At 39.2% G+C, this 14,345-nt stretch overlaps 1 protein-coding gene across 18 annotated transcripts in view; it reads left to right on the top strand.

Moving 5' to 3' along the window:
• Positions 1-14,345, top strand: part of PARD3 (par-3 family cell polarity regulator) — an 870,612-nt gene that overhangs the window by 324,721 nt on the left and 531,546 nt on the right. For all 18 annotated transcript variants that reach the window (XM_049885016.1, XM_049885003.1, XM_049885008.1 and 15 more), the window contains exon 3: positions 8,732-8,912. In XM_049885016.1, the coding sequence (XP_049740973.1) occupies positions 8,732-8,912 (181 nt within the window). The remainder of the gene's footprint in view (positions 1-8,731; positions 8,913-14,345) is intronic.

Below are 14,345 nucleotides of genomic sequence, written 5' to 3'. Positions count from 1 at the left end.
CAGTGGAAACAGAGCTTGCTCTGGAGATGTGCTGGCAAAATGACTTCTGTGGTGTGTGGAGTCTGAGCTGAGAGATCTTTGAGACATCCCTGACACAAACCCCTGGCTTAACGACCTGCAGTTTTCCAGTAAGGAGCCCTGGTGGTGTAGTGGTTAAGAGCTAGGCTCCTAAAGGTCAGTGGCTTAAACCAGCCACTCTGTGAGAGAAAAGACCTGCTACTCTGCTCTTGCTCCTGTAAAGATTATAGCCTAGGAAACCCTATGAGGCAGTTCTACTCAGTCCTGGAGGGTTGCTGTGAGCTGGAATCAACTTGAATATACACAACAATGTTTGCCTGGAGGAAGGCAGAACTTCAAGATCTTTCAGTTCTTTTAAGCTCTTCTGATTAAGTCTCAGTAGTGATATTACCAACATGGAATGGTTTGTGATTATTTCTCTTACCCTCAAATATGTTCAGAAACATTTTAGGTGGTAATATCAAAATTGCATTACCTTTAATAAGGTGGGCTATTACCTTTGTTTAATCAAGAATGAATAAAATCCTGCTCAAAGGCCAGCAGATGACCATACATTTTTCTTCAACTTCCTATTGCTGTGTGTTATTGATACCTTAGATGTTCCCGAGGCAACAGGATTAGGAGGAAAATGTAAATCTTTGAAAGCAGACAGACTTGACTTCCAATCTCAAATTCATTCTTTACTTATTTAAACTCTGGTCAAATTAATCTCTGTCTTAGTTGTCTTTTCTGTAAAATGAAATGATACAGACTACTCCATTTTTATGTGTGAACTAAGCAGAGAATGTAACTAATAACTGTGGTTATTAGTGACTTTGAACAAAACATTTCCTTGCACAGCTTTTTTTCCTGGGTTTCTTCTTATTACTGGTTTGTGGAAGAGCTTTCCCTCAGCCTTCAGGTTATTTTTGAAACTGGTCTTCAAATTTACAAAAAGTATTTATCAACCACCGTCACCACAATGTAATTTCGTAATACATGTAATAGCTAAGTATAAATGCGTGCTTATTTTGTTCTGGAAGCTGATATACCTTATCTTTTTATTTGTCACAACAAATCTAGGAGGGTAGGCACTACCACTATATTAATATTCTGTTGCTGCCATAACAACTTACCACAAACTTAGTGACTTAAAACAATGCAGATATACTGTCTTCAGTTCTGTAGAGCAGAAGTCTAGCTTGGGTCTCACTGGGCTAAAATCAAGGTGTCAGCAGGGCTGGATTCCTTTCTGGAGGCTCAGAATTGTTTCCTGATCTTTGAGAGGCCAAACACATTCCTTAGCTTGTTGCTCCTTTCCTTAAATCTTTAAAACCAGCAACATAGCCATCTCTCTGCTCATTTTGTTTTTTTTGTTTTCGTATCTCTTTGTAAGCATAGTCACAAAAGGTTCTTTACGTTTCCAGACTTATGATTAGATTGAGCAAACCTGGAAAATCCAGAATACTCCCCCATCTTAAGGTACTTGATGTACTCCATCTAAAGTGGGATAAAGGACCTAGTTTTACCCTAAGTGAGGTAGCCTTTGTCCTTGGTCACTGAGAAATAACCCTTGGGGTAATCGACGTGCCTTGGGCTAGGACTTCCAGGCTACCCCTGAGAATTTGTGTTGGTGAGTGGGGGCTGGTCAGACCAGAAAAGACTCACCTGGGAGGCTGATATCAACTAGAACCAGGAAGTATGGCTTAGCCTATCATGTAGGACTGGCCAATAAATGCCCTGAATAGGGAAGGCTCAGGGGGCTTCCTGTTCTCGTGAGGGCAGCGCGTCCCCTGAGACATGGAAGCTCCTCATTGGAAACCCTCGCAGACCTTGCCCTATGCAAGTCTTCATTTGTATCCTTTTTGGCTATAGTAAATCTGCAATCATAAGTATAGTATACTTTCTGTGAATTCTGAGAGTTGTACCAGCAAATTACTGAACCCAAAGAAATAGTGAGAGGCAGCAGGCCAGAAAGTAAGGATGTGGACTCCTGAGCTTGTGGTTCCCATCCTGATGGGGTAGTGGGAAACCAGCCTTGAATTTGTGGCTAGCGGGTCAAAACTTTGGGGTGTTGTGTGGACTCCCCAAACTTGCAGCTGGTGTCTGCCTATTTGGCATTGTGAAGGATGGTATCCTTTTAACTTTGAGCTCTGACCTAGGTTTGGTGTCTAGGGTTGGAGAGAGTGCTACAGGGGGTGACTGGTGAAGAGAATGGAGAGGTGGGAAGGTGGGGACTGGATCAGCCTCTACATTTTGGGAATTGGATTCATGCTGCTCTTTACCATATAGGCCCTTAGCCTGAATCACATTTGCAAAGTCTTCTTTTCCTTGGAAGGCATTATATTTGTAGGTTCCAGGGACTTGGGCATGGACATCTTTGGGGGCCACTGTTCTGCTTACTGCAGCCACTGTCCTCTTTTTCCAAATGAGCAAAGTAAAGTTTAGCAATTTTAGAGAGGCTGGTGGGTTTCCCAGCAGCCATCCAAGAAGCAGGGAAGGGTTATCCAGTAGGCAAGATAAGCATGGGTTTAATCGTGCTTATTTACTAATCCGTGGTGAACAGTTTTACATTTTTTTTACCACATCAAAGATTCTGCTTCTAGTTATGGCTGACATCCGTATCTCTTCCAACTCCACAGCACCTTCCTACAGAATCAAAGCCTCTTTTCAAATTTACAGCCCCTGATAGGAACGGGAACGGATTACCCAAGAACAGGTTCACTCGATCTTACTTACTTTACTAATCTGTAGTAACCAGCTTCACCACATCAAAGATGTGAAATTCTTCACTACAGATTAGTGAGTAAGCATAAGCGAGCCCATGCTTACTGTCATGGATTGAATTATGTCCCCCCTCAAAATGTGTGTATCAATTTGGCTGGGCCACGATTTCCAGCATTGTGTGGTTGTCCTCCATTTTGTGATTGTAATTTTAACGTTAAAAAGGATTAGGGTGGGATTGTAATACCACCCTTACCCAGGTCAATGTAAAGGGAGTTTGCCTGGCGAGTGGTCTCTACCACCTTTTATCTCTCAAGAGTTAAAAAGGAAAGGGAAGCAAGCAGAGAGCTGGGGACCTCATACCACCAAGAAAGAATGACCACTGGGAGCAGAGCGTGTCCTTTGGACCTGAGTTTCCTGTACTGAGATGCTCCCAGACCAGGGGAAGATTGAGGACAAGGACCTTCCTCCAGAGCCGACAGAGAGAGAATGCCTTCCCCTGGAGGTGATGCCCTGAATTTGGACTTGTAGCCTACTAGATTGTGAGAGAATCCACTTCTCTTTGTTAAAGCCATCCACTTGTGTTATTTCTGTTATAGCAGCACTAAATGACTAAGACACTTACCTTGGTTACTACATAATCAGTCCCTGCCAAGAAGTGAGGTCAGACCTGGCTTTAAAGGTAGCTTTGTCTGATTTCAAAGTCTTAGCTACTTTGCTACACCAGATGCGGGCTTTCTGCTGGTCATTTCATCCATTAAAGGTGCCACCCTAGATCCAAGTGGTTTACAAGCATTTATGAGGATTTTATAACAGGTTTTCTGTTGGGAGAATTCCGATGTTTCAGAGGGTTAACAGGACTTCTCATAAAATAGGTGGAAAATGTGTAAGAAAGATTAGTGTTCATTTGTATATGAGTTATCATGGGTGTTATCCTGAATTTTACCTCTTTTCTCATGCGGACATGATGGATGAATGAAACAGAAGAAAGATTAAATAAAAACTATTGAAAATAAAAGTGAACTTTAAAAAATGATCTATTTCATGGATAGCAATGAAGATTCCATCTGTTAAAATATGGGTTTGAGTCATATTTCACAAATTTAAAAGCAGACATTTCCTTTACTTTTTGAAGGGCATGGTAGAAAATTTTAATATGTGATGTTTTTGTGAAGGTCTCATTTTCTTTGCTGTGTTACTGTATGTATTCTTGTAGAGTGGATTTTCTAAAATTATATCTTTCCCAATTTAACACAAAATTACTTCATATCTGCACCTGGCGCTTAAATTTTGGTTTAAAAGAAAGCTGTAGAGTTGTATGTTATTGGTGTATTGCAAATCACCAACTGTGATTCTGCTGCTGGAATTCAAGCAGCATTTGTTCATGGCACAGTCCAGATTTTATAATACTTGTGTTTTCTAAAAATGCTAGAGATAATTATTGAAACTAATAATACATAAGCTTTTCCATCATGCGTGGCATTTAAAGACTCATTCTTTGTAATTTTCAATCTCCGTTTTACGTTTGCAGAAAGGACTTGATTCTTGAGAGAACACATCATTGTGAAAAGTCAATAAAAAAAAAAAAACTTGAATTTCATTTGCTTCAATTAAGTTCCAAAATGTCAAAACTTAATATCTTCAAAATGCATATTAAACCACATACCTTTTGAGATGTCTGAGGATATTAAAGTCAAGTGTAGAGATTCAGTATACCCAGGAGCCACTTGAAATAGATATTGTTACTTTATCAGGGTTACAAGGGTACCTTGATTTTTAGTTTTCTTTCCCAAGTAACTGAAAATTTAAAATTGGGTATTACTAGAGGGGTAGGTGGCGCAATGGTTAAGAGCTCTGCTGCGAACCAAAAGGTCGGCAGTTCGAATCCAACAGCTGCTCCTTGCAAACCCTGTTGGGCAGCCCTCCTCTTTCCTCTAAGGACACTATGAGTTGGAATTGACTCGATAGCAGTGGGTTTAGAGGAATAGGTAGTCTAGTACAGCATCATCAAACCGTGATTTGGCCCAGCATCTGCTTTTGTAAACAAAGTTTTATTTAAGCAAAGCCATGCTCATTTGCTTTTGTACTGTCTCTATGGCTACTTCTGTAAAGATCGTGGCCTAGAAAGCCTTATGGGGCAGTTCAGCTGTCACATGGACTCTCTATGAGTCAAAAATCAACTCTACAGCACCTACCAACACACCGTGGTTGCTTTTGTGCTACAAGGGCAGAGTATAATCCATGCGGGCTGGTGGAGTAAAAAGCCAAAAATAGTTATTACCTAGCCCCTTTCCGCAAACGTTTGCTCACCCTGTTCTGGTGGAATGTCTGTGCTGCTAACACAGGGAGGTCCTTGTCAGTTAATGTCAGATAAATAGGAGAATTTTATTACTCAATATGAAAACTTTGGTGTATGTACACAAACACCATTCCATTTTTTGGTAACTTACGGATTTCTTTCCTTTCTTATGTTCCTTATTACGAGGTTGACCGGTCCAGCTATTCAGCCCACTTTGATTTCTTCTTACCACTTCACCTCCCTCCAGATTATTTAATCAACTAATTATGTATTATTACAGGCTTCTGAACTTCCTGTTTGTCTGCATGTCTCTGTGACCTTAGGATGGTTTTCTTTTTGTTTTATGAGCTGATCGACGATATGTAAATGTTCATGGAAATTGTGTTTGTTCAAAATGACAAAACTGTCTAGGAAAAGAGAATTGTAGCTATAAATACTGCTAATAGTCTGTACGTTTATGTTATTGTCCTTTAATTGATAAGGATATTGGCATTTAAAAAAACTCTGGAAGGAGAAGAGTGGTTGGTTTTGGGTTTAGTCAAGCTTCTTTCCTTGTAAGGCAGAGTTTCGCTGCTAGGCGTGGGACTGTAGACTGAATGACCAAGGGGATAGCTGTTATTCCTCGGAACTTGATTATTATTTGGGATTTTTAGGAAGTGCTGCCATTGTATTAGTTATAAGAAGCAATGGAATGAGTTTTAATTTTTATCATACATCACAAAAATGTTTTCATATTTTTATGTTTAAATCCTGTATTTCAGAAAAGTTGCATAAATAGCACAGAGTTCCCATATACCCAGTACCACTATGCTATTAAGTGATCTATAGACTTTGAATTTTGTCCAGTTACCCACTAAAACCCTTCCTCTTGTCCAGGATCCAGTCAGGGATCTCACGTTACATTTCATCTTCATGTGATCATTTTTCTTCATCTCCTCCAATCTCAGCAGTCTCTCCAGCCTTTCTTTGACTTTCATGACCTCAACACTATATTGGCCATAGTTATTGTGCAGAATGTCTCTTAGTATGGGTTTGCCTTTTGTTTGCTCATGATTAAACTGAAGCTCTGCATTTCTGGCAAGAATGCCACAGAATTAATGTTATGTACTTCTCAGTGCCTTGTATGAGAGTGTATATGGCATTGATAGGCCTTGTCACTGGTGATACCAACCTTGGTTAAGGTGGTGTCTGCCAGGTTTCTCCACTAAAAGAAACTATTTTTTTTACCTTTTAAATTAAAAACTATTCTATTAGAAAATACTTTGAGATATGTTAATATTCTTTTCTTTTAATCATATTTTTACCCACTAATTTAACATCCATTGGTAAATCTTGCCTGTAACAATTCTTACTGTGGTGGTTGCCCAGTGGTGATTTTCTGTTTCCATCGATCCTTCTGTATCTACTAGTTGGGATGCTACGTATAGTAAGGAAGCACTATTCTTTTCCTACCATTTATTTCTTCAGTGATCTATTTATATATATCATGAACTCATGGATGTATCCCAACCCAGTGCCGTCGAGTCATTATAATTTGGGCTATAATCCAATACTAACATTATTTGTTTTGTTTACAAATTGTCTTAGCTTTGGCCATTGGAGGCTCCTTAAAGTTGGCTCTTGTTTCCTTTTGATATGCCTCTATTACTTCTGAATACTTTCTTAGCATTTTCCTTACTGGCATCACATTCCAAGATTACCATGTTTTTTCCCTACCCCCAGCCCTGCCATCAACTATTTTTCCAAGGCCCCTCGTTTATTTAGTGTGGAACGTTATTAGAAACCAAGATCTGGGCACCAGGTGTGCTCATTGTTACTGGGGTGTTTCATGGCTTCTAGAGCCTAGTGGACAGAGCTAAGAAATACATGCTTTTGTATACTCACATATATATTAATTAGTCTCTCTCTCTCTCTCCCTCTTCCCTTCCTTTCTCTCTTTCCCTCCTTACCTATGTGCTTATAAAAGCGATAAGTTCATATGGTGCCTCTGATTCCAGTGTAACACCACAGAGTTTATTCTAGCTTTTCCTTATTTGTAACTTCTATTTCTGACAGTGAGAAACGTGGCTGTCATTATTCAAACTATTTTATTTATCCATTCCTGGTATATCTATAAAGTATACATTTATATATATATTTATTTATTAGTATATATGGTATATCTATAAAGTAGCATGAGAATTACTAAACCATACACTTATGAGAAACAAATTTACTAACTAAAGTACAATATTTGTATGACAGTTCTTTTGGTTTTTAGCCTTACGTTAAGCAGTGAAAAATACCGTTGCTTTACTTTTTGAGTATTTGCATCATTGATATAGTTCTGAAAGTGAGAGCTATATGAAACATATTCAGGAAATATATCACTTCCTATCACCCCTACTGGAAACCCTGGTGATGTAGTGGTTAAGTGCTACTGCTGTTACCAAAAGGCTGGCAGTTCAAATCCACCAGGTACTCCTTGGAAACTCTATGGGACAGTTCTGCTCTGTCCTATAGGGTTGCTATGAGTCAGAATCTACTAGATACCAATGGGTTTTATCATCCCTGCTATCTCCTTCCCATTTCCTCTTTCAACTCTATTCCCACTTATTCCCTATAGATAACAAATCTCATTAGTTCCTTTTTTATTCTTCCTATATTTCTTATGAGCCCTGGTGGCAAAGTGGTTAAGAGCTCAGACTGCTAACCAGAAGGTTGACAGTTCAAATCCACCAGGTGCTCCTTGGAAACTCTATGGGGCAGTTCCACTCTGTCCTATAGGGTGGCTATGAGTTGAAATCAACTCGATGGCACAAACCAATAACATATTTCTTATGCACAAAAAACAGATAGTATATAGTTTTTAATATTCCATTTCTCCTGTATCTAAGATAGCTTACTATGTGTCTTAGTCATTTAGTGCTGCTATAACAGAAACACCACAAGTAAATGGCTTTAACAAAGAGAATTTTATTTTCTCACGGGCCAGTAGGCTATGAAGTCCAAATTCAGGACATCAGCTCCAGGGGAAGGTTTTCTTTCTCTGTCAGCTCTGGAGGAAGGTCCTTGTTATCAGTCTTCCTTGGTCTGGGAGCATCTCAGTGCAGGAACCTCAGGTCCAAAGGATGCGCTCTGTTCCCAGCGCTGCTTTCTTGGTGGTATGAGGTCCCCCTGTCTCTCTGCTCACTTCTCTCTTTTATAACTCAAAGAAATTGGCTTAAGACACTATCTAATCTTGTAGACCTCATCAGTACAACTGCCGTTAATCCACCTTATTACATCGTCGTGATAGGTTTTACAGCGAATAGGGAAATCACATCAAACGGTAAAATGGTAGACAATCATACAAGGAAATCATGACCTAGTCAAGTTGACAGATGTTTTTGGGGGACACAATTCAATCCATGACTCTATGCATACCTTTTGCATTTTTCTTCTGCTCAACAATATATCCTATATTTTTTAAAAAGACATAAGTCCACTTTGTGATAGAAAATTTTTATTGTTTTTCACACATAGAATATTAGATATGAAATGTACAATTTAGAAATATAAAAGTAAAGCATCAAAATTCAAGGAAAGACTATTTCTTTGAAGTTTTGGTTCCTAAAACTCAATATTTCTGGGTACATAAATATTAATACTTTAGATTTACATAAAATTTAATATAAGTTTTTGGTAGTAATTTAAATGCCTTTATTTATTAATGTCTCTCTTCATTTGCAGCTGGTAGCTGTGTTTGATGAGCAAGATCCACATCATGGAGGTGATGGCACCAGTGCCAGCTCCACCGGCACCCAGAGTCCGGAGATATTTGGAAGTGAGCTGGGCACCAACAATGTTTCAGCCTTTCAGCCTTATCAAGCAACAAGTGAAATTGAGGTCACACCCTCCGTCCTTCGTGCGAGTAAGTGAAAGCACTTTCTTTTCTGCACATCTCGTTTTAATTCACAGGGATGCCAACTTTTGTTATCTATCCTTACTACTGCGAATGGAATTCATTATCTATTTTTATCAAAAATTGATATAGTCCGTAACCTGGGAAAATGTCCTTTGCAGGAGAAATAAGCACAACTCTTTACTTTTTAATAGATGGGGCTTACTTTGCTTTGGACTGGTAGGCTTTCAATTGCTTCCAAAAGCAAATAAGGATATTAAAGTCAAGTTACCTGGAATCTTCTTTCCATATATTTTGCCTTAATGCTTGAACAAATAACAATGGTTAAAGGACTTCATATTACACAAAAGCATAGCATCATTGATTGACAGTCACCGCAGCTGAAATCATTACTTCTATTACTTGAACTTGATCTAAAGCGCAGTAAAAGAGGAGACCTCATAGCCAAATTTATCTTCAGGGATCTGGAAGGGCTGCCATCGGAAGGTTACCTCAAGGAGAGACTGGTCTTGGGACACAGTGAGTCTGCCTTTGGAATGCTCGGACCCAGTATACTCTAGTTCTAGGACACTTGCTTGAGGAATCACTTCTGAATTACCGTGTCAGACATTCCTGGAAGATTCACACGAAACAGTGTGGAAGTTTTGCTCAAAATAATACTTAGTCATTATAATTGTATCATCTTATAACTGAACAATTGTTGAGAGTAAGAAGATCCATGTCAAGAAATGTGTATTTTTTTAAAGATCATTAATCTTTTAGGCACACCTGTTTGGAAACATTCCAGTTGTTTAAGCGGGAAGTTTGGTCTTGTGTTGTTTTACTGATAATTTTCGGGGGAAAGCTTCGTGTATAGCTGTGTTGTTGATGTGTGCTGTCAGGTTGATTCTGGCTCCTACCGACCCTGATGGACATAGTAGAACCGCCCCATATGGTGTTCCTGGGCTATAATCTTTACGAGGGCAGATCACCAGGTCCTTTATCCCGGGGAGCGGCTGTTGGGCTCAAACCACTGACCTTTGACTAGCAGCTATGTGTAGCCATTGTTACACCAGGGCTCCTTAATATAGACGTAGATAATGTTTGGAATACGTAATTTATTATTCTGAACGTATCTTTATTCTCATATTTTGTGTTGGTAGGAACCTGCTGCGTTTTGACAATTTGCCCGTAGATGTTCAGAAACTGCTTCTGACTCACTGTCTATTGACGACATATAAGGAGCACAAGGAAAGAATGTTGGATGTAACAGTTAGCAAACCTGGTGATTAGAAATCACAGGAACAGTATGCCACGGAGAGGTGTAGAGAATTCGGAAGATGGGTTTTACAATGGGATCTATAGGTGACGCCCCAGAGGATCGTGGAGGGTTGTAAACCAGTTATTAATCACTTACTGTGTCATGTGGGCGGTGCACCCCGGTAAAAGTCCCAAAGATTTCCAGGGAAACTTAGAGTGGAACCACCACTATAATGTGATTTAGTTGAACTTTTTTTTTAATATGCAGGAGGTTTAGGTTTGTTTGTGCACATGTACAAACAAATTGTGTAGAAATAATATTTGATTAATACATGGATATGCTATTTAAAGAAATCTTCTGTTGGATTTATTGCAGGCAGGGATTTCCAAAAGGCGGGGCATGAGTTATTCATGGTATTCAAGGTGGCATGTAGGTGGCACACAGATTTTCTTTTATTACAAACAAGCGCATCACACCCATGGTTCAGTGGATATCTGTTTGGGGTGAGCCTGTGTCTCAGAAGTGGGTTTTTTAAATTTGACTTACGGCACATTTTAATTAAATAATAGTATAAATACTAAGGTGCCTGAAGTTTGGAAATCGGTGTCTTTATGTGAGTAATTAGATCCTAATATATATACTTAAATCCAAAATGTTTTGTTTTGTTGTAGTTTTTTATTTTTGTGTTTTATGTTGTAGGCTTTTATTCTTGTGGTTTATAAAGCAAGGTGCACCTTTAATTTGGCTGTACCTTAAAAATAGTTGGAGGAAAGTTAAAACATGTTGTTATATTAAGAAGAATTTGAATGGCGTGCTTTCTTTCAGCTTTTATCTTGTGACTCCTCTGCTTTGTTTTTACATGTTAAGCTTGCTTATGACTTTGGCAAATATTGGGTGAGCGTGTTGAGTGTCTACTATGTACAGGGTGCAGTGATTATACAGAAGTTACTGATTACATGTAAGTCATCTATTTTTAAGGTGATTTTTATGTTGTATTAGTACCCCTCATTCAAACATAAAATAAGAGTTGAAATCTGTGCTGGGCAGGCATTTTGCTAGATCATAAGAATCTAGAGTTAAGAAGCCATGGTTCTTGCCATCAAGGCGTTTGTGTTCAGTGGTCTTATCTATTGCTGTACGCTGTGGAGTCGGTTCTGACTCATAGTGACCCTGTCTAACAGAGCAGAACTGCCCTGTAGGGTTTCCTAGGCTGTAACCGTTTCTAGGATCAGATTGACAGGTCTTTTCTTCTGAGGGACCACTGGTGGGTTTGAACTGCTGACCTTTCGGTGAGCAGAAAAATGCCTAACTATTGCACCACCAGGGTTCCTTTTTACTTATCTAAAGTTGTGAAAATAAAGAAACTATGTGTTTGGAGATTTGCTCTATTGAAGGAATAATTGACTCCAGTTAGGGGCATGGTTGGTAAAGGCTTTACAGGTAAATCAAGTCTTCACGCATTCATGTTTTCCTAGAAAGGCACTCATTCATCCCCTTCGTCTTATAAAGAATTGATAGAAGGTTAGAAAAGGACGTAGAGTACAATTTGTTTTTCAGTAAAGAAGTGGATATTAAGTTTAAATATGAAGATAAACCTGCTGTTGTTGTTGATTGTGACCCATGTGACAGTGGGTCTACCCGATAGGGTTTTCTTGACTGTAATGTTCATGGAAGCCCATCACCAGGTCTTTGCTCTGCAGAGCATTTGAGTGCTTAACATAGAATTCATTTACATGTGAAATTATATAAAATTCATATCTTGAGTTCATTTTATGCTTTCTTAGAAGTTACCACAAATTTGGTCTGCTTTCTTGTAGCACATACAAAGAGAGAATTTTTGATTCATTAAATCAGTGGTTCTCAACTGGGGGCGATTTTTTTCCCCAAGGGACATTTGACAATGCCTGGAAACATTTTTGGTTGTCCCACGTGGCGTGAGTGGGGCTTGCTCCTTGCATAGAATTCATTTACATGTGAAATTATATAAAATTCGTATCTTGAGTTCATTTTATGCTTTCTTAGAAGTTACCTCAAATTTGGTCCTGAGCTTTCTTGTAGCAGATACAAAGGGAGAATTTTTAATTCATTAAATCATTGTTTCTCAACTGGGGGCGATTTTTTCCCCAAGGGACAATGCCTGGAAACATTTTTGGTTGCGCCACCTGGCCTGAGTGGGGTCTGCTCCTTGCATCTGGTGTGTAGAGGCCAGAGATTACTGCTAAGAATCCTGCAGTACACAGGACAGCCCCCCACAGCAAAGAATCATCCAGCCCAAAATGTCAGTAGTGCCATGCTTGGGAAATCTTTAGGGTCAAAACAGCATATACCTAAGAAAATCTAAAACTGAAATGTGAGAGAAAATTTTTTGAGTCCTCATAAAGGGAACCCTGTCCAATATATTCAGCAATATCCTCAATAATATATTTACGCTAAAGGGCAAAAAAGTGGTTCCTAGGTAATAACGGTATTGCTCATAGTAGGTGACCAATAAACAATAAAAACTGAGAGAACTAAAGGTAGCATTACACAAAAACCACAGGATAAATAACTAATCATTAGAACAAACTATAAACTTTCCTCCTACCTGGAAGTATGATTTAAAAACACGAGAAAGTAAAACAGACCACAGTGAAAACCTGTTTACATAAATGCTGCTTATGTTAAAAAAAATAAAATTGGATAATCATAAAAAATAGATACCTATGGAATTCCTGGTGGCGTACTGGTTAAGAGCTATGGCTGCCAACCAAAAGGTCAGCACTTCAAATCCACCACGCTCCTTGGAGACCTGTTGGGCAGTTCTGCTCTGTCCTGTAGGGTCGGTATGAGCCAGAATCAAGTGGACCACAGTGGTAATAGTAATATGGTGAAAAAAAATAGAACGGAGGAAATGGAACAGAAGCTAGACTTACAGTGCCTTGTTTTGTAGATTTAAGGTTGAGACCATATTATATTTTGCATAATTATACAACAAAATCAAAGTCTAAAAATGTATCCAGTTGGTGACACAAACCTACCAAGAGTAACTACCTCAATTGACTTCAACAGTCATTTTACTTTACAGCCGAAGGGAGATACATCCCAAGGAAAAAAAGAACTGCCAACTGTATGTACAAGAACCCTAAAAGTGTTAGTTGTTGGCAGTGTTGGTATTGTTAGAGTGATGGCTGGATAACGTGGGACGGAGCAAATGAGGAATTATGATATCCGTTATTCCTGGTGTCATTGAGGACCCAGGATTGATCTTGTGCAAGAAAAGAGATGCAGATGTGTACTAAAGGAAAGTAAGTAATCATTCCTGTTTCTCAGTTTGAATAGGCCCCTGGCATAATGAATCCATTATGATATAATCCATTATCCATTAAAAACAACAACAACAACAACAAGGAAGGAAAAATCCTGGATGGGTTCACTGGTAAATCCTAGAATCAATGACCAGCCCAGTAGCAACGAGAATTCCTAATACCCACACTGTGGTCTGGAGAGATAGCTTTTCCCATGAAAAGGGATTAGAGCTCCTTGGAGAAAGAAATGGCTGAATTCAGGTTTGGGGCAGGAAATGTATGCAATGACCCTGGTCATAACAGAAAATAAGCCTATGAAAAATTAGTAGGGTTGTATAAAGGGACCCAGGAGCCAACTTGTAACTCCCACTGGCCAAAGGTGGAACAGTTTGAGCATCAGTAAGGATATTAATAGCAATAAGTTTGTGAGTTCATAATGACAATAAACAAACAGATAAATAAGCCAGCCAGCAGAATTAGTCACTGATAAAGGAGACTTGGTTGCACAATGGTTAAGTGCTTGGCTGCTAACTGAAAGGTCAGTGGTTTGAACCCACCAGCAACTTTGTGGGAAAAAAAGACCTGGCAATTTGCTCCCATAAAGATAACAGCCTAAGAAATTGTATGGGATAGCTCTGCTTTGTCACATTGGGTCGCCATGAGTCAGAATTGTCTCCAAGGCTCACAACAACAAAGGATGCTAGTGAACCAACCAGGCATCTAGACGTCATATCCTATGCCAATGGTGCCTACCGCTCGCTAACCAACTCAATGAGGGGCGGTTTCTTTTTATGGAAGTGTCCCAGCTAATAATTGGAGGTGTAATGATAGAATATCACTATTTTGTAACTCCTGGTTAATAATGGATCTAGGTATTGATCATTAGCCACTTATGACGTAGCCATGACCCTCCCCTTC

Source organism: Elephas maximus, chromosome 4, assembly GCF_024166365.1.
Source record: "Elephas maximus indicus isolate mEleMax1 chromosome 4, mEleMax1 primary haplotype, whole genome shotgun sequence".
Taxonomy (NCBI): domain Eukaryota; kingdom Metazoa; phylum Chordata; class Mammalia; order Proboscidea; family Elephantidae; genus Elephas; species Elephas maximus.
This window is presented reverse-complemented; position numbering and strand designations above follow the sequence as displayed.